This window comes from Emydura macquarii, unplaced genomic scaffold (assembly GCF_026122565.2).
Source record: "Emydura macquarii macquarii isolate MOO-44397 ecotype Brisbane River unplaced genomic scaffold, CSIRO-AGI_Emac_v2 contig_2676, whole genome shotgun sequence".
Classification (NCBI taxonomy): domain Eukaryota; kingdom Metazoa; phylum Chordata; order Testudines; family Chelidae; genus Emydura; species Emydura macquarii.
The window spans coordinates 10,502,592-10,523,487 of NW_027132813.1; the positions used below are offsets into that span (position 1 = coordinate 10,502,592).

The window sequence follows — 20,896 nt, forward strand, 5'->3', positions numbered from 1 at the left end:
AGAATCGAGACCCTTCTTAGGACATGTGAACTGGTTGTGGTTCTCTCCTGTAAAAAGTCAATAATGTGGAAAGAAACAGACTGAAATATCAAATATCACATATTTTATACGAGAGAAAAGATATAATCTTGTTGAGAATTAAATTCTGTTTAATGGTGTCAAACAATCAAAGTCCAGTGTAATATATTTTAAACAAGGTGACTTCTGGCAGGATGAACTTTTTGTTCAAAGGTCAGCCATGTGTCAGTCTGGGCCAGTGCCTTTTTTTCTCAATATGTAATGTTAATTTTTCCTTTTTCTTTCCTAATCAGCAATCAGGCAAGAACTGAGCAAGTCAAATACTGCATAGAAAGACTAGGACTAAGCCAATGTGACTCTTTCACTTGGTATAAAATCGACTACGTTTTGCGAGCTGTTAGAAGAAAGTGAAGACAGACACTTGGAAGGAGGGAAAAACGACATTCTGAAAACTTTCAGACACATCACTCTGGTGATATGCTTTTTCCTTCCTAGTTTGCTGCTTTTTTCTGACCTATACAGCAGGATGGAAAAGAGTCTTAAAGGTTACTGTAATGATTATGCAGAAATTCCCACATTTGTCAGACAAGATCACAGTGCATTGAGATATTGTCGTGTCAAGATAAAATTGCACATATTTCAGAATTCATTGTTAACACAAAAAAGGAGAAAAGCTTGGGAAGGCTTTTCAGAGAGGTTTTCTTTATTAATGAAGGATTTAGCAAGCTATACTGTTGTACTGCAAATGTATCTCAGGTTTGTCTTCCTATCATATTTGATATTTCCATTAATAACTTCAAAGAGCAGACATGTACGTTCAGATCACAAAATATGGAACAATTAGAAGTGTATGCTTTAAAGGGCAATATCACCTAGAAACAATGGCGTATCAAGTTTTTGGAATTTTATGATAGGAAGCCTCTCTTAGTTAGCCTTCATGCAATTTTGTAAACAAAAAAGCAAACAGTCCAGCGTTTAAAGATGTAGATGCCTTCCTAAATTGTTACAATGCTTTACCAAATCTAAGACTTCTACATAATACAAACCAGTGGTCAAATGTAAATCATTAGTTGTTGTAGATTTATAGTAGATTTTCAGGCTTTATTTTAGATTTATGCATGTGGACATTTTTGTAATGTAACTCAACACAATCAGCTTTTTAATTAAACAAAAACCATTGCATGTCATAAATATTAAGTAGCCTTTTTCATTTTTAAGGCTTAATTAATGCCAAGGAAAAAAGTTGGGGTGGGAGGTAGGGGTGGTGACACTTTTGATTTAACAATATTTTTATTAATTTCTGCACTATTTTTCCTCATTTTTACATGCATGTGTAATAATAATGAGGAAAATTTTGTGACTTTGATCAGTAACCATGTTAACAGAACCAGGTACTTAATCCTTTTTTGCATCATTTCTTATTTGTATTTCAGATTCAGTAATGGTTCTAAAATTTCCATCTCACTTTTGTTTCATTTCTTAATGTAGTCTAAATCCAAGCTGATTTAAATTTATCAGCTATTACCAGGAATACATCAGTGGTAATACAGGAGGCACAATAATTACCTGCTCCTGTATTCTCTGATGCTGCTTTTTGACTCTCTGAGGAAACAAGGGCAACAGCTATGACGGAGCATTAGAACACAAGATTGCTGCAAAAAAAGAAAAAGGGAAGCAGAAGAACAGTAGTGCGGCAGCATTAGCTTTAGTGAACAAGGTGAAAGCTTTTCAGGGGATATGACACTTTTCCCTTCCCCATGGTTTAAAAATTTGTTAAAACACTTCATATATGTAAATCTTTTTTAAAACTAATAAAATTCAGTAGAATAAAAATCCTGCAAGTTAGATCCATAGTGCTTTGGAAAATATTGTGAATCAAAGTCTGCACTTTTCCATTGCACCTTGAATTTTTCTGAGCTATAATAGTGCCATGTTTGCTTTGTCATCTGTGCTGATCAGAAAAAAAAACCTATGGTTTTGGAGGCATTATTCATGTTGCAGCTTACATGCAGCCCCATTCATATAACAGGAGAATATTCTATTTAAAGCTTTTAAGTGCTGGAAACCAAAGCAAATCAGCAGCACTTTCTGCTTCTGAAAGGCTTGAATGAGAAATTTTTCTCCAGTTTAAACATGTTCCTGTTTCAATAGAGACTCAAATTGTAAAACTGGACTACAAAGGAAATATTACCTAAATCAATATATAATTATTTTTTCCAAAAACTGATCATCTTTCTTCATGCATTAGTGAAGTTATTAAAAAAATTGCAGCAAGCTTGAAATAAGAGGAGGCATTTTCATCTTTTGATAATGTAACTTGTTTTTGCAAACATTGTAACTTTAAGGAATTTTACTCCTGTCAGCAATCATGTTTGATTTTGTTAGGGAAGTTAAAGAGTAGCCTACTGGAAATATAATGGGTATAAGGGTCCAAAGTAAAATTAAACAAACTACCAGATTGTGGGGGGGAGGGAGGGAAGGAGGAACTGGCTTATGCACTAAACGTTTGTGCCTTGGTCTAAAATTAACATGATTTCTGTTTAAAAGAAGGAAGAGCAAATGTATTTTGTGTGTGCTATTTCTACATACATACTTTACATAAATTCATATTGCTGAATTGGTTCTTTCCAAAAAACCTGATTGAATTAAAGGTTATTGTAAACACTTGCTGTCATACTGACAGTTATGCCATTGCCAGAGATTTCAGTAATTAAAGTGAACTACAGAAGCTAAGATTACTTTGCTCACTGTTAAACTAAGTTCTTTAACAACCATATTATGATGGTTCTGTGCTTTTGTTCAGTGGATGTCTTAAACTGAGTACAGTTTAGGAGATCCTTTCTAATTCCAGGAAGGTATTGCTTTCCTCAACACTGTGATCTGATCTGTGATAAATCTGTACTATACACAAGTGGCTAACAAGTCAGTTGCAAACAAACTGAATGTATAAATCTTAGTGCTGGTGCTGAAATCTCTTCAGATAGTTGTCATGATTTCAAGTTCATTGTTTAAAAAAGTTTTCAAGCATCAAGTGTCAATCAAAACTGAAGATGAAACACTAATGAATGTTGAATTTTCATGCATTTAGGTTTATCTCCTTAGTTTGTTTTCAGTTCATTCTCAGATATTTTTACCATATAGTGTCATTTTAAATTTCTTACATGCTAACTTTTTGTTTGAGCGAATGAAATAAAATTGCAATATATATATGTTGCCACCATTCATTTGTGAAACTTCATAAAAGGTAAATCTATGGGTCTTACTGAAATGTGGAAAATATCTTTTTTAGTCTATGATTTTACCACTTGATGACTTACATATTGCTGTTCTGTTGATAAATTTCAAGGGACTTTTTTTATATGTTTGCTTTACAAAGAATGTAATCAAAGGGAGTGTGGAAAATTATGAATGAAAACTATTGTACATAAATTCAAGACAGTTGTAGTTGCTCTTGCTTATCTTGACCCGCTTTGTTGGTCTGACTTGACACAGGCTTTTGATCTTATGTCCAAGGAAATGCTATGAAAAAAAAAATCTAGATTGAATTTTCCCAACTTTTTCTCTGCTGTTTCCCTGTATAACAAAATATTTAAAAACTAGTAATAAAGAAACCCCGCCCTTAAAGATTCATGTTGCCTTCTACAGCATAAAAATCTTGCTTGACAAATTTAAAGTATATTCTAAGTAATTGTTTAAATATTATTTGTTGGATTAGAGCCTTGAGACTAACACTTCTTTCCTATCTATTTTTTCCAGTTAGGAAACATTGATTTATTTCCTCTACTTACCTCTTGGTATCTTATGGGAGCACAAAGCAATACAGGCTTTCTTGTTTACTTGCTTTGTTTTCACAGACCTCCTTGAATACCTTCTATACAATTCTGAAAACAAAGGTTTAATCAATCTGAGCTCCATCTGCTGATTTGCTACTTAGGCACCAGGATACAAACATTGTATGTCACATTAACTGTGACAGGTTTTTAACCGTAGCTATTTAAGATTTTTATTTAGGAGCAATTTTATTAAAAATAGTCTTAATATACTATCAGATAACAATTTTAGGTTGGTCAAACCCTAGGCCTAGGCTACTTAAGTGTCCCCTTGCTTTTGGGAGCAAAAACTGAAGGAAAAAAACAAGTGTGAATCATTTTCTAAAAAGGGAAATGAAAAACTTTCATTTAGCCCTTTAAATACAAAGAATGGTGTACAAGAAGTCTCATGTTGTAGAAAAGTACTTTACAATCACTTAATCTTTAATTTGGCTTTCTTAAAAAAACTATGCTCACCTGCTCATATCAAAATGCAAATTCAACACTGCACTGCTGAGGTGTAAATTTTAGTCATGTATATACCCACGAGGGTGTTGTTTTCCTGGCTGCTGGTAAATGCAAGGTAAGGGAGGTGGAAGGACACATGATACAGCATCCACATGCCTGTTATCCTATTATACAATTTTATGTGAAGCTCTTCAAAAGCAATTTTTAAAGATTATGCATTAACCCTTTAGCAACAAGTGACAGGATTATCAATTAGGTACTGAAATGATGTCAATGTTGCCAAGAGCTGTTAAAATACAATAAACAGCTCAAACAGAAAGACAGGTGTCTAATTCTGAATAAACTAGTCAATTATATGAAAGTTGGTAACATTATCTTGGTGTAAACACATGAAATAAGATTACAAATACAAGGTAGAAAATCTGTTGCCTTTGCGGTTGATTTTACCAATCAAGTATGAAGCTTGTGAAGTGGAAAGAGGATCTTCACCACTTTCAATGGGCCCATGGAGAACAAGAAAAGACTGAATGGGGGAACAAAAAGAAAAAGCTTTCCAAAACCATCTATGTATCATGCTGTGACTGATCTGATCTTTTCCTTTGAGGCACCGAGAACTTTCCTAAACATAAACTTATAGGGGTGAGACTGTTATTTGTGATAGAAAGCAGATGGAAAAGAAATGGACTCAATTAGAGTTGAGTGTGAAGCAGCTGAAAAATAAATTAGTTGTCTCAAGCTGTTGCTTTTAATAGGGAAAGTTTTGTATACAGAAACATTGAGGATTAAATGAGCTTGCATCCCAGGGGAAATCAAGGGAGATTTTGAATGAAGATGCTATAGTGCTAAAATATGGCTTGAAAATCTAAGGTAAAAATCGGCCTATTGGTGTATTTATACAGACAACTAATTTGTGCTTAAAATCAAAAGGCATTCCCTGTTTCACTGATTTGGATTCCTGATCTGAGTTCTCACTTAAGTTCTTAAAGAGAGGTTACCTCAAAGAGAAGAATATAAGTTATTGAAATGTAATTATGTCAAACAAGAAATTAATTATTTAATCTGATTGTCTAATTAGTAAATGCAGATGTATCTAATTTATAGTGTTATTGCTTTAAATAACATGGATTACATAGTCTAATGAAAGTTTTAATGACTGCAATTCAGGATAGGATCAGCAAGACACAACTTTTCAACTAGTCAGGTGTAGTTATGGCTGTCCTCTGGTAACATGGCATAAGGTTGGCAACCAACATCTCTTGTCACTTGAAGAGAAATAGTAAATTTAAGTTTTTCATACTGTCAGCCATTATGATGGTGCGGAAGGTCAAGGAGCTGGCCTCATACCAAATCTCTCATAGTTTATAAATGGAGTGTAAATGTCCCCATAGTGATCAAATACCTTTCCTAAATTTCTTGTAGCGTCTGGTGTCCTACATTTTGTTAATCCAATGGTGTACCCACTGTCGCACTTTAACAAGCCATTATATACCATTAAGATGGAAGGAATCCAGAGCAGAACAATTAGTAGGAGCACACTCAATTTCTCTTACACAGCTTCTCTCCTTATTCATCACTAATGGGTTGATGCCCCCACCTATGGAATTTGGAGGCTCCAGGACTAAACTTTGCCCTTCTGCTCTGGCCACCAGATTTCTGTCCCCAACAGAACAAGTTGGAAGAAGTTGGCAGTTCAATTTTTCCTGCCAGTTTTGGTTTATAGCTTTAATTTCATTCAATTTTGTGCGGTAACAACATGTAATCATTCTCTTTGTGGATCAGGAATTTGGCAGCATGATTGTTTGTCATCTGGATCTGCCACTGGCAGAAGTCCTCGTTGGGACTCCTCTGCCTGCATAGAGGCATGAAGTATTCCCTGTGTGAGACAGCATTTTCAGTTTCTATAGAGGGCAAATTATGCCTGACTGTTCACAGTCAGCTGACCCTCACATTGCCAGAGCTCAGAGTCAGACCAGCATGCTGGGTCCTCCTCCATTCCAAGGAGCCATGACTCCAAGGCAGAAAAACCTGATCAAGAACTCAGCGTTTCTGGAAGAGAGTCTGAGAAAGGACAAGGAGGACGCTATCTGGCCAGTTCAGGGCATAAGTCTTGCAACAGCGTTAGGCTGAAGTGGGGAAGTATGGGTGAAAGGATCCAAAGTCCCCCTTTCTCCCAGGTATTGATGTGGGTCCTGAGTTCCCCGAAGAGAGAAGCATGATTCCTACAGAGCTCCCCTTCTTCTCACTATGAACTGGGAGTTTCTTATGATGCTTGGGGGGTAAGTCTTACAAAACTCAGACACTCCAGACCCAAAAAGGCAAAAGCAAGCATCACCTTTGTAAGACAGCAATGCGTATGGTTAATGAACAAGTTCAATGAAAACCGGGGTTAAACCCCTTCTCCTTTGCGCCTCCCTCCTCTAGGGATTGTTTGCTGGAGCTTTTTGCCTACATGGAGGCTCTCATGTTCTCTATCAAGCTCACTGCCCTCCCCCCACCCTGCAACATGTCTGGACATGCAGAGAAACTTGTCACTCCTGTGAAATCCTCCCTTAGCCTGCAGTGTAATGGGAATTGTGACTGTCTGGCTTTCAGCCCAAGGACCCTTACTTTGCCAGGGAAAGGGGCTCAGATGTCCAGCAGCAGCACAATGGGAATTGTGCCTGCTGATCATCCGCCGTTAGTGCTTACTCAGTTGCTCTGCTAAGAAAAGGGGCTCAGAGTCTGAAAGGCGGGAAAGGAGCTCACCTCTTCTCCGCTCCACAGGCTGGCTCCATGTGTAAGGATAAGGAGCACTTCAGGCAACCTGTGACCAGAGCAGAGGGCCATGAGGACTCCACTTCCCACAAAACTGCACTGTTGTGGGGATTACAGAAGGGTAAGTGAGAAATCTCTTCCCATGTTCAAAATGACTCCTGCTTTACTGCAAGAGTCCCCTAGTGTTACTCAGTACTTACTTGGATGTTAAACAGCCTGGGGGAACAGGCAGGCAGGCAGGCAATCTTTCAATTTGCTTGAGGCCACTTCTAGAATTGAGGTATTAGTATCAGTACCCCTCCTCGGTTATGTGATTCCCCAGGTCAGGCTGAATAGCGTGCAACTTCCCCCCTGTAAACAGCCAGGAAGAGTACCATGTACCCCCAAAAAACAAAAAACCCAACAACTGCTTTTAAAATTTTTTAGGACAGGATTCAAGTGACTTGCAGTGACCTGATTAATATTAATAAAATCTCTTTCAAGCATTATTAGCTAGTTTCCCATATATTGCCTCCTCTGATGAGCTCATAAAATCAAATGAGGACTACTACTTAAAACCAAATGTTAAACTAAAATGTTTAAAAGTTTCACACGGTGATCACTATCAGTCCTCCTCCTCAAAGGAAACCTGCACCACGCTTTCAAAAGACAAGCCTGGGAGCTTAAATTCATAACTGCGAGACACAAAAGCATGGACTGAATAGAGACCCTGGATTTATGGCTTATTGCAACAATATGTAACCCCCTAACAGTGCTCTTCTGCTTGCCTTCCCCCACCTCTTCTTTTCCTCCCTGTGACTAGAGGGGTGTTCACAAGTCACTTCAGCCTGAATGGCCCCTTGAAATTGGTGTTAACTATTTATGCTGAGCAATCTGTTCCACCTTTTATTTACCTGTGACATTCTAAATGTTTCCCAGACCTAGTGAAGAGCTCTGTGGAAGCTTCTCTCTCTCACCCACAGAAGTTGGTCTAGTAAAAGATACTGCCTCACTCACCCTGTGTCCCACATAAAAACAGAGATTTCCTAGGTTGTGGCAGCCAAAGTTTGGTGTAACAGTAGCTCCACCAGTGAGACATTCACACTTTCAGAAGGAGACTTCCATAGACCAGGGTAGGGGAGTGTGAAGAAATGATGGAGGGAGATGTGGCTGGGCCTGCCCCCATGGGGGAGGAGCACCAACCTACCCCAACCTCTGCTCTGGGCCGGGCTTGGCCTTGGCCTCAGCCCCCATCCCCAGTTGCGGCCTCGGACCACAGCTGCAGTGTCTGTTCCTGGGCTTGTGCCAACACCCCCCCCCCCCCTCCTCCCTGTCCGAGCCTCGGCTCCCGCTCTCAGCACCTGGCTCCCGCTCATCGTGGCACCCGGACTCTGCAGGAGTCTAGTTCCAGGGAAGTGCGTGGACCAGGGTAAGGGGGGGGGGGGGCCCACGGGATCAAATGTTTGAGGACCCTGCCAAATATCATAAAAGTGAGGGCATTCTACACAGCAATTTCAAAGTCTTAGCTGTCGCCAGATTTTTCATATATTTAGTAAGAAAAGCCTATTTGGTGTCAAGCATGTAGCTCATTGATCAGGGATATGACCTTAGCTTAAATTGAGATGCCTGGAATTCTGCTGTGGTCAAATCGATGTTAGAGCATTGTTTTCTAACTTGGTGGCTACAAGAAAGCCATATTACACCTATGAATAACAATCATTCTAAACAGTTATCTTGTGTATATAAACTTACAGGGAAATTGCTGTTTAAGAGAACACTAGCAATATTAGTAGCTGAGCTAGCAGCCAGGCCTCAGCCCTCACTCTCCAAGCCAGCATAGCAACACCAAAGGTGTAACAAAGAAGGGACTGTTGCTGTGGCAAAATGAAAAAGCTGGAGCAGAAGCCTCCAAGGAAATCTAGGTACATTTTCTTCATATACCAACAACATTCTCAGCTTGACGAACAAATAAGCATTTGTGTACAAGACTCTTAATTCTAATCCACATCTACAATCATACCATCCTGAACATTTTAGGTTTTGTCTAATCTTCAAAGCTAAACTCTGCTTGGCCCAGTCAATACTTGCCAGAATGCCAGATGCTCCTCTGCACCTGGAGTCTTAAGAAACAGATGGTGGTAGTCAAATGAAAACTCAGGCCTCAGGTAACACAATTATATTCATGTGTAGTCCACATACCTGTTAGTGACCTGTCCAGAGAATCAGACCTATTCACAACTGGACAGTCACTAGAAAGGATTCATACCCACCAGTTGTCCAAAACTGAGAGTTTTTGAACCCACTACACAGGATTGTTTACCCAGGGGTCAATACTGGGCTTTGGCCATAATTATACCACCATGGAACACATTTGCAAAGATTCAAAACTCCATTGCATAAGTTATTTTCTGGCAGTGATCATTTGTAGCTAATTATCTCCAGTGGCTAGGATTGCTAATGCTATGCCTCAACTTCATATCCTGAGTGGGTTTCTTGAAATGTACTTGCAGAAATTCCTTCTGAGGGCTTGGAACCATGCATCCAATACAATGCAAAATTTGGTGTCATTCCCAGATCACATCTGAATGCCCCTTGTGGGAACGCAAGTACAAACAACATGCTGAAAGCCAAGCTAGTTTACTGTCTAGATAGAACCTTGCAATACTAATTATGGATGCAAGCCTGGCAGAAGCATACTTTCAAGACAAATTTCCAGAACCTCAAACTGTGCATTTTTTAGTTCTCTTCAACTGCTCTATCAGCAGCATGTCTGAACAAAAATACCAACAGGCTACATGGGTTCAGGTGTAGTTCCTATCTATGATAGTGGTTAGTACCAGCTGGTTCAGAATTTGAGGTAGGAAGCCACATACCAGGCAACAATGGTGCTTGCAGGAGATTTTTTCCTACCTTCCATTAGCAGTTGTCTTTTGTTTGAGGCATGAGTGTTTATATCCTTTCCAAAACGTGAGATAAAATCTCCTCTCTAGCACTGAAAATAATGTCCTGAGCAGAGAAGAATCCATAGCCATTCAAGACAGTTCAGATAAAAGAATACAGAGAAGAGGAAAAGGGAGAATTGAAATCCTCCTCCTAGTCCTCTAGTTAGACAGCTGAGGAACCTCAGTTGCACCAGCAGAAAACACCATAACTCATGAAACAGGGACTTCTTTTTGATTCAGACCTGGACAACCTATGCAACAACCCTGGGAATAAGAAGCAAAGTGCAGTTCCAGAAGAATTCTCCATTAGCCTATGTTGGGGTATCCAGACAAAACTTAACCAGTAAATTTCATTCAATGATCTGTTCAAATTACATGTCTGATGCAAGGGGATACAGTAAACTGTTTGGGGCAAAGACCATCTGTTTTGTATAGTGCTCAGCACTGTAGGGTCCTGGCCTTTAGTTGCTAATATAGTACAAATATAATAATAATGACAAAGTTCTAGTGATCTCAGTACGTTAGAGTTTCTCGAGAACGGTTAATTGGAGTCCTGCAACATAGCATCCCAAAAACCTAGGTACCAGCCCTACTGGTATTCCATAGGTAGGCATATCAGACTCTACATCTGAGTATCATCAGGTGTCAAGATTAATCGGAATAACACATTAGTCAACCCTGCGGCTGACTGGCTTTTCTACTTGCTGTTATCTCAGAAAGACAGCATTTGGAATTAGTTCCTCTAAAAGTATGAGAAGCACACTACTGTTGTCATGAGGAAAAGGTTATTCTCTCTAGAAATCTTTCTGTTCAAGGAATGTTCTTTCCGTAATGCCTGGGAACTAATTCTTCCATTACTTGTTCTAACACTTTGCACCCTTTAGAGCTTTCCAAAGGTATATTGGAGCATATAGAGTACAGATATCAATTCTACCTTGTCCCTCTCATTCTGTCCAAAATGCCTGGGCCTTATGGACTCAGGCTGCTGCAGGCAAGATGTTAAATCCTGCACTAGTTCACACGATAGGCACCTGGGAAGTCATTTACAGAATTCCCCAGAGGCATTGCAGGGAAAGTGTATGAGACTTCTCTGAGGAAGACTTGTATTCCTCCAAAAAGGCATCCTTTGGTAGGAAGAGTTGGTTCCCATATAATTCCGTAGTTTACAAAGCTCTTGCTTTATATAGGGAGGAACTTCCATTCCTGCCTATTATTCTACTATAATAATAAAAAATCTGCTTATCCTTCCCAAGTTCTCTGATTCACCGCTTGCTGTTGCCCATTACTGATGAATGGGAAGAGAAGCTTTGCAACAGATGAGAAATTTACCTAATAATTTTCTTTCTATTAGCAGCTTCTCTGCTTATTCAGACCACCTTTGTAGTCTGGTAAATGACCAGAGTATAAATAGTAAATCCATAGGCTGTATGGTTTGCAATGTTTCAGGACGTCACAGTTCCATCTTTAGTTAACAGTGATGTCTTGTCTGTAATATCCAGTAAATACCAGTTTACCCTATTTTTATGTGTACGTTTTTTTCATTTAAGCAATAAATCCAACTGGAATTTCAGGATGGTTATTGCACTTGGTAACTGGCTGTTGGGCCTTGTGTTTGTGACACCCTCCAAAGTGTGATAAAATGGTTGAAAATCGTTTCTTTTAATTGATTGATTAATTATCATATATACCTTCTATACTTGCATGTTTTCCTGTACAGCATTATACTGAATTTTAAATCTTAGTTACTAATTTCAACAATTATTATTGATATGATTGAATATAACAACTCTAAAAATGTTATGAGTTAACAGTAAAGGATCTTTCATAGCAGCATTTTAAAAATAAAAGAAACTGATAATCCAGTGCAAATATAGATTCTAAATGTGAAGTAAATAGTAATGTTTTATTTTACTAGCATGTTGATCCTTGTTTTTTAATAAGGAAATTGATAGTGTTACAACAATGATGAAATTTAGAGCAAGAATTGTACAATATTAACTTTTTTTTTTTTTTACAGAAGCCGCAAATTCTGCTGCTTAATCCTAATAGTGTTAAGTTTGGGTGGAGTGGGAAAGGAAGTAACAATTTAAAATAACAATTCTCATTAATCTGTAACTAACCCATAAATTACTTCATAGCTGCTTTAAAATAAAAAATAATTTAAAAAACAGAACAAGTTAACTAAGACTTTCTAGTCTTGTGCCAATGACACAAAGGCTAATCGTCACAAAATAGAAAGAAAAGCTTCTAGGCGCAATGCTTCAAAGAGACTTACCAGAAATCAGTACGTTTTCTGCACAAAAATTAGTGCCTTAAAAATGGTCAAACGTTGTATGAACTGCATGCAAATTCCATGTAACCACTAATTTTAATATGTGTGCATGATATTAATGATATGTAAATTTGGAATACAACAAAGTAAATTTGCATTAATCAGTTTTATCACTGAGGTCTGCTCTACTTTTCTTATCTTCCCCTTCCCCCATTAAACCCACACGTTTCTGCACTGTTGGTTTCTAGATGCTTCATTTCTATACCTCTTGGTATCACTTTTTCTTATTAAATAAATGCTGAGTTATGTAAGATTAATGCAAGATGTGTATTTTTTCCAGCATTTAATGAACCATATTTTTGTATACTATGGAAAGATGTTTAAAGTGCATACATTTTTCTAGTTCCTGTTTTTTCTTGTCAAGTCCTTTGATGGTTTGCTTTTCACCATAAAGGCGATTTAGAATTTCAAGATGTGTTGATGCAGAACAGTGGAAAACTAAAAGCAGTTTTTATTTTATTAGAACCACGTTTTTTTATGGAGAACTTTTGTATAGACTAAGACTCAACAGAAGGGGTGATTGGATTGTCCATTCCAAAATCTGTACATCAGCAATTTTCAGGTGTTTTTCAGCTTTAAATTGGTTCCAAAAAGCACGTCATATTCCTCTTTATCTATGAACTTAAACTTATTTTATTTGCAGTTGAAATACTCAAATACCTTCTCAGAAATGTTACATGTATTTTTGACTATTAGTTTGGATTATTTCTAAACCACTCAGTGTGGGGAATGGCAACCTAGCAGTGCCAAAGAACATTGTTTTAAAAAGTTTCCATTTCCATGAAACATATTTTAAAACATTCACCATCTTTACAGCATTTCATTCCTGCTCATCAGTTTAGTGACTTACCTGTAAATGATTTTGCAGTTATCTGGATAAAGTAGAAAAAGAAAGATGGGACCAGGAGAAGGGAGGAATTGGGAAAAGAGAAAAGAAAAGAACAAAAGGGTGAGAAAATAGAATAGAGATGAAAGAAAAGACAGGAGATGATGGTAGGTTCTACAGAAATGGAAAAGAAAAGTATGACATACACTTAGTACCTTGGTTTTTAGTGTTTGTTTATGCAGATCCCTACATTTCAGCCTGCTTTGGCTAGGGGAGGTGTCAATAAGATTTATTATAGGCTTTTTAAATGAGTGTCCTATTCTTAAGGTACTATCATACCCAGCAGCAGCACTGAGAGTATGTCTACACTGCCATGATGGCAGGCATCGATGCAGCGACATCGATCGAATGGGTCTGTGTAGACCTGTTCAGTCAATGGGAGAGCGCACTCTGGTCGACAGAATTAGTCCACCTCCACAAAAGGCAGAAGGCAGTGTCAACAGGAGGGTGTCTCCCATTGACACAGCACTGTAAAGACGCCGCAGTGTGTCAACATAAGTACGTCGATGGGAGATAGTGCAGCTTGCGTATGTAGCTTGTGTATCTCTGGTCGACCGCCAACGTAGACCAGCCCTAAGTCTAGTGTTAAGTGCTCTTCAAAGTTCTGCATTGCCTCAAGGAGTATTTGTGTGGGGAGGCTGAGAGTCCATTTGGATAAGTATCCTCCGCTAACAGATTTTTTTTGGAGCAGTGGGATAACTAGCCATCTGCTTTAGCAAAATAGCTGCTTCATTGGAAGCTCAATTTTGTGTTATGAAGATTTTGTCTTCCCATTTTCCTACCCTTTTCCAAGCCAGTGGACTTAATTTTTCTATATTTGGGGATAGCCCTTGTCTCGCAGGTGGAGAAGGGAATTAACCGCCCTTTCTTTCATATTTCCTTTTATTATTTTTACTTAGATAAGATCCTTAGGATAGTCCCCAGTTTTGTTTCCAAACTGAATTCAGATTTTCTTTTTTGGGGGACTGGGATATTCCTCACAATGTACTACCCCATCCTTTTCTCTTATTCCTTAATAGCTCTAATGAAAAATCCTGGCTCTCTCAGCCTGTAGCTTGGGCTAAATATTTTCTGCTTTTTGACAGAACTCAAGAAACCTTATTCCTCCTCTTTGGCTTTTCTTGCAGTCTGAGCCCCAAAGTGCTCAAGGCCTGTAGTTTGCTGAGTGGTATAATTTTGTACAAAGGAAACTGAAGTCTAATTCAATAGAGTTAATGCAGTAAATAGATACTATTTTTAAAAAAGACAGGAAATTTTGAAGAATTTGCAAATGAAGAAAATACTGTTGTACCAATAGTTCAAAAAAGCTAAACAGCAGTTAGGAAAGTAAAGCTCTACGACCAACTTTTACTCTGCCCTGCCATCCACATCTCGCATTCAAGTGCAGCGGTATTGCCAAAAATCTTGAGTCAGACCCCAAAAATCATGATTTTTTTTAACAAATGTGTTTTACCTGCCCTCTGATTTTTTCTTACCATGTGGGAGAAGCTGCCCAACCGTGTTTTGCGTAATTATTTCAGGTTCAAAATTTAAGTTTAAATACAGACAGAAAGCATCCCCTGCATGTCTGCTACTGGGAAGGGGCTGCTTACTCACTTCTACTCTCTGAGGAATCAGAGCTGCCTCTCTAGTCCCCTCCCTAAATATAGACAGGATATATTCTATATATAGGATAGGTAATTGCATCACTCACAGTTTGTCTCTATGCTCCTCCAAGTTTCCTGTCCCCAACTACTTCCTGCAGTCACCTGCTCCCTGTATTTCCTTCCCTCTCCCCTCAGTCTCCAACTAATCCCATTCTCTCTTTTTGCAATGCACATTCTCCTATACTCCCAGGGCAGTGAAACCCTCAGTTTTTCTGCACAGCAGCAGCAGTGCAAATTTCCCACACCTGCCTGCTTCAGCTTTCATCTCAGCTGGTAGGGGATGAGGCATCTTTTTCTAGTGGTAACAGAAGTAATTCAGTTTCTGTGGCCCATGAAATTCTTAGTCTCTCTGCTGAGTCTGCCAACTAGTCCAAAGTGAGGTAAGGAATGTGTGATATTAGAGCTTGAACGGGAGGCCATTGGACATCCTTTAGTTGGGAACAACTTTTAATCCCTATTCATTTGGTCTGGATTCATATGAGTGATCTCCAGGCAAAAGACTCTGACAGTCATTAGCAAAGCTCTACCTCATCCAGTCCCCTTATAAAAGCACTTGTTGTCTGGAGAGAGAAGTGTATTAAATCAAATTCTGACCTTTTTTGGAATTCACAGTGGCACAACCCCCATACCTCTGCATACTTGTGACATGTTTTTCATACAAAAGTCTATTCTATATGCCCTCTCCTGTTCCTAAAAGGACAGCACCAATTTAACCAATCTACAAATCCTAACCATAAAACTATTAACATAGTGCCCAAACTCGCTTTTTCCCATGGCTTATCAACTGGATTTGAACTCTCAATCTGTGGATACACAGCCCTCTACCACTTTACCTATAGGACTAAATGGGGGGGGGAGGACTGTGCTGTTATTTTCTACAAGGAGCAGCCCATTGAAGGAGATAAACACATACTTTATTACAGGATGAGTTATACAACTCTTTGTGATCTAGCATTAATACATAGAGCCCTGTGGGGATACACAAATGTGGATCTGCATCCACCCCAATCATCTTACCGCTGACCGCCATCCGCAGTGTAGTCATCCACACCCACATGCACCCACAGCTCTGGGGTCCCCAAAACCCTCCAGGCAGCTGCTGAACAACTGATCAGTATGTAGGGAAGCCCCATGGAACAGCTGATTGATTGGCAGCCCCCCCCCAAGAGCTGTTCCAGGGGCTCTCCTGCTGGCCGCTGATCAGTTGTTCTGCAGGGCTCCCCTGCCGGCCATAGATCTGGCCAGCAGGGGAGCCCAGTGGAACATCTGATTGGCAGCCAGCCCCCACCTTAGGGTCTCAAAGGCAGGGAAGCAGCCTCAAAGGCTATGAGCTGCAGAGAGCTGCTTCCTTGCCTTTGAGATCCAGGAAAAAATGATCTGCAGATATCTGCAGCCATATCCTCAGATGTAGATATCCATAGATCAGTGTTTCTCAACTGTTAGAGTTCCGCGAGCAGCTGTTCTCCGCGCCGCCAAAAAAGGGAAGATGTCCTGGATTTTTCAGCAGAGGGTATCCAGTGTAAGTATAATGTAAGTGTAATTTAATTGAGAAATGCTGATGTTTGCTTATTTCAACATTTTAAGACTGTTAAGAGTTTGGGGAGTTCCGCAATTATTTATGGAGTTCAAAAGGGTTCCATGGCCAAATTTAATTGAGAAACACTGCCATAGATATAAAGTGGATAGCTGCAGATTTGCAGAACTCTATTAAATACACTGGGCATCAGGATTCCTGGGTGCGGGAGCTGGTTACGATCTAGTAGTTAGAGACAGCAGAGGTAAGCATGATGTCGTCCCTGGTTGCATCATCTTCAGGATTAAACCCAGGATCTCTAGATCTAAAAGCTTGAGTTTCTACTACTTGAGCTAAAGAATGATCCATATTAGCATGAAGGCAGAAGCAGACCCATAAACATCTCTATGATCCAGTGATCCCTCCTGGCCTTAAACTCTAATTCTGTGTGATCTAGCCACTAAAGGGAGAAAGATCCACAGTTAGTGAGAATTACACATGCAGATATTTGGTTAATTTCTTCTGAAAGTCCATGTAGAAAAGTGGTTGAGACTTGGGTTTGCCATATCAGAGAGATGGGTTCTAAGCTCTGTCTACAATGATCTTTCCAGCTCTGTTATCAGCTCAGTCCCCCTTCCTTGAGGCTACAGGGGAGTGCTCTCTTAGGCACCTTCTATTTCTCTCATTAATGTAACTAATGCATCTGTTAACAACAATAACAGATACAAACAATTCAACTACAACAAAAATATTCTCAACACATTCAAAATGACTAATGAATAGAAACTCTGTAAATCTGTTTTAGAGCTACATCTGTGCCAGAGTGCCAGCACACAGTTCACTGACCTTATCAAGATACTAGAAGACAGGGATCTGATTGGGCTGGTACATGGTGAACTGGCTCCTGTCTCAGGCTTCTATCATGTTCCCCAGAGTCTCGGCTTTAATTCAAAGCCTCCAGTTGTTTAAGTTGCAAAGAAAATGTAAAATATGTGAACTGTGTGTTCATTCATGTGAGTGAAGTTTGAACTCGGGGTCGGTCTACACTACAGAGTTTTGTCAACATAAATCAGCTTTTGTTGACAAAACAGTGGAGGTGTACACAGAAAAATGCTCCTCCCACAAATATAACTTCCCTGCAACGCTGACATCATAAAAACACCTCAACAAGAGATGTAGGGCGTATGTTGCTGTAGTTAGGGTGACATAGTGTTAGTGTAGACACTAAGTTCCTTCCATCTGCTGTTGGTTGTCTTTCTTGGCTAGAGCCCAGCTGCCCCCCACTCACCTGGAGAACTGAGCAGCTGGACCCAGGTCCCAGTCCTGGGAGGCTGGACTGTGCTGCCGGCGGGAAACTGGGAGGGGAGAATCCCAGGCGGCTTGTCCCAGCTCCCAGCGAGAAACAGGGAGGGGTTAAGTTAAATGTACATGTAAGTTAAATGTACATATTAGCACACATTACCATCACACCCTAAATATTAGTCTAGACAAGGCCACAGCTGTTTACATCAGTTTAACCACACCCATATAAGTTTGTATGTAGACAAACCTAAAAAGCCTTTCCCTTCTTAATAGCTCAACTTTCACTGTCTTGGCTCTTGAGTCACTATTTTACTAATTCTCTAATCATATCAGATGATTTTCAAGTTAGATAGGATGAAGATTTCAAATGTTTTAAAAAATAATCACATGAGTGGCCGGTATCATAGGCAGGGGAAGGTTTAGCCTTCCCAAACAGCCAGGCATGGCCCCACCCATGCTCCGTCCTGGGGCCCTGCCCACTCCTGCTGCATCCCAGTCTAGGCAGAAAAGGCCCAGGCAGGCACTGCAGCAGCAGCTCTTCCTGCCCTTGCACAGCCTCCCCTGAAGTGGGTGGGGACGGGGGCTGGGCAGGCCAGCTGTTGGTCCTGAACTCAGGGTGGCTGGGGCCGCCTGGCACTGGGGCTGCACGGCCAGGACTCGGGGCAGCTAGGGTCATGCAGTGCTGGGTCTGCCTGACTGGGAGTTGGAGTCATGGAGTGGCTGAGGCCGCCTGGCTGGGACTTGCAGCGGCTGGGGCCACCCAGCAGGCACTCAGGGGTGGCCGGGGCCACCTGGCGCTGGAGCCATGTGCGATCAGGAACTCAGGGTGGCTGGAACCATCTGGCTGGGATTTGGGGCAGCTGGGGCCATGCAGTACTGGGGCCGCCTGGCCGGGACGTGGGAGAACTGGGGCCACCTCCTTCTGGGGCCACCTGGCTGAGACTTGGGACAGTGCTCAGGTTGTCTCTCTTCTGGCTGCTCCGTATCTTCTCTCTCAGACCAGGGGCACACCATACATCCCAACTTGGGAATCTTCCATCTGAAGGCATGAGTCCTACGTGGTTCCAGAACCTAGAAAGCTCATGCTCGAAGAAACTAAAGGAGGTTCTACTACATAATAGAAAGCCATTCACAAAACACACATACCTGCAGAAATGGTCCAGGTTCCAGACTTGGTTCACATCCCAACAAATCTATCCAGTCTCAGTAACTTTTCCTCATGTTCTGGAATATGCCCTGACCCTTAAAAAATCAGGGTTATCCCTGAGCTCCGTCAAGGTCCACCTTGAAGCTATTACTGCATTTCACCAACCCTTAGATGGATACTTAGTTCTATTGCACCCAACCGCTAAAAGGTTCCTGAAGGGAATAATAAACCTCTTCCCTCAACCTTGACTTCCTACCACATCTTCCAACCTTTCACCCTAAGCTTCACCGAGACAATATGGAGGCCATACTGCATGTCTTAGATGTCAGGAGAGCCCTGGCATTCTACCTCAATAGGACAAAGGCCTTCAGGAAGTCCCCTAAACTATTCCTCTTCATTGCAGAAAGATCTAAGGGCTCAGTGATATCAGACCAAAGGCTCTCCCATTGCGTCTCGAATTGCATCAGACAGTGCTATCAAATCTGTAACATCACCCCTCTGGGCTCAATCCATACACTTTCCATGGGATCAATCTCCTCATCTGCTGCTTTCTTTAAGGATATCCCCATCTCAGAGATCTGGGCATCAGTCTACACCTTTGCAGAACATTATGTGATCACTGGGGACTCTGTCTCTGATGCCGTCTTTGCTGCCACAGTACCAACATCAATGACTAACCTGACTCCAAAGTCCCAGCCCTCCAAAAGGGGTACTGCTTGTTAGTCACCTACAGTGGAGCACTCACAGAGACACAACTAGAAGATGAAGAAGTTACTCACTTTGTGCAATAACAATGGTTCTTCGAGATGTGTGTCCCTATGGGTGCTCCACTACGCACCCTCCTCTCCTCTACTTTGGAGTTCTTGTTAAGGCTCTGCAATAGAGAAGGAACTGAGGACGGTTAGCCCACACACACTGGGGAGCCTTATGGTGCAGCATGAGGGGAGACAACACATATGCGGGCACAACAGACACTGCTACTGAAGTTCTCTAATCAGCAGCGCAGGGACACAGACACACCTATAATGGAGCACCCATAGGGACACACATCTTGAAGACCATAGTTACTGCATGAGGTGAGTAAATTCTTGTTTTTAAATGCTCTGAATAATCTTGATCTCTCTTCCCTGCACTGTTAGGGTCTGTTGGAGGATAATATTATTTATATATTTTCAAAGTCAGATTACTATGCAACACATTAAATATGCTCTGAAAATTGCCATCAAAGCATTCTTGCTAAATTGGCTTACTTTAATTTTGAAACAATAAATTTCTGCTTGTGTGTACAGAAATCTTAATGATGCCCAACACACTGGCAAGCCAAAGTTCCTGCTGCTAACTATGGATACAACATATTAAATGGTGGGAAATTTACTCTGAATGCCAACTGGTTTTTAATGTCTTTAATGTGAGTTATGAGCACGAAGAAAGCATGGGATACTGCCACATGGAAGACAAGATTTTGGCAAGTTCTCTTGGATTTCCTGTCTTAGGACAGAGAAAAGGGGGATATCAAGTTGTGGGAAGAAGAGAAGGGAAAGTGTTACCAGAATGCTGATTTTTTTCCTCCAGTTAATCAGTGGAATGACACAACAGGAATAAACTGAGTGTCATCTGAAAAACTTAGGTTCACGTGTACAGCTGTGTTACTCAACCACTAAAATGTCATCTTATTAAGAGGTTCTTTGTAATATGTAAGACCCCATCTTCCATTCCTCATTTCACCAAAATTCCCACCTGATTTCAATGGGTGTTTTTGCATGCAGAAGGAGAAAGTAGGATCAAGCCCCTATGTATAATAAAATATACAGTTATTTAAACAGGTCCCTTTACTAAAAGACCAGGCTGCTGAAGTGAATAGCTGCTATCTTTCAGTCTCTTTAGTGCTCTTTTCACTGCATTTTCCATGGATATATTCCCCAGTGACATTTCTACGGAGCATTTTTTCATTATGCTAGCGACACCTTGATGTGTTTATATATTTTAGAGGAGAACCATTCCTTTCTCCATACTGTTTCTGGCTTTTAATACAGTGCATTCTTTGCCTTTACAATTTTTACAAGTTGCTTTGGGTGAGATTTTCAAAAATACTAAATGACT

At 40.4% G+C, this 20,896-nt stretch overlaps 1 protein-coding gene across 1 annotated transcript in view; it reads left to right on the forward strand.

Annotated features, from left to right (window-relative positions):
- The window catches only part of ENAH (ENAH actin regulator), a 241,849-nt gene extending 237,131 nt beyond the window's left edge, over positions 1–4,718 (forward strand). Inside the window, exon 16 of the mRNA XM_067564861.1 lies at positions 312–4,718. Coding sequence (XP_067420962.1) covers positions 312–349 — 38 coding nt within the window. The 3' untranslated portion in view covers positions 350–4,718. The remainder of the gene's footprint in view (positions 1–311) is intronic.
- The last annotated feature ends 16,178 nt before the right edge of the window (positions 4,719–20,896 follow it).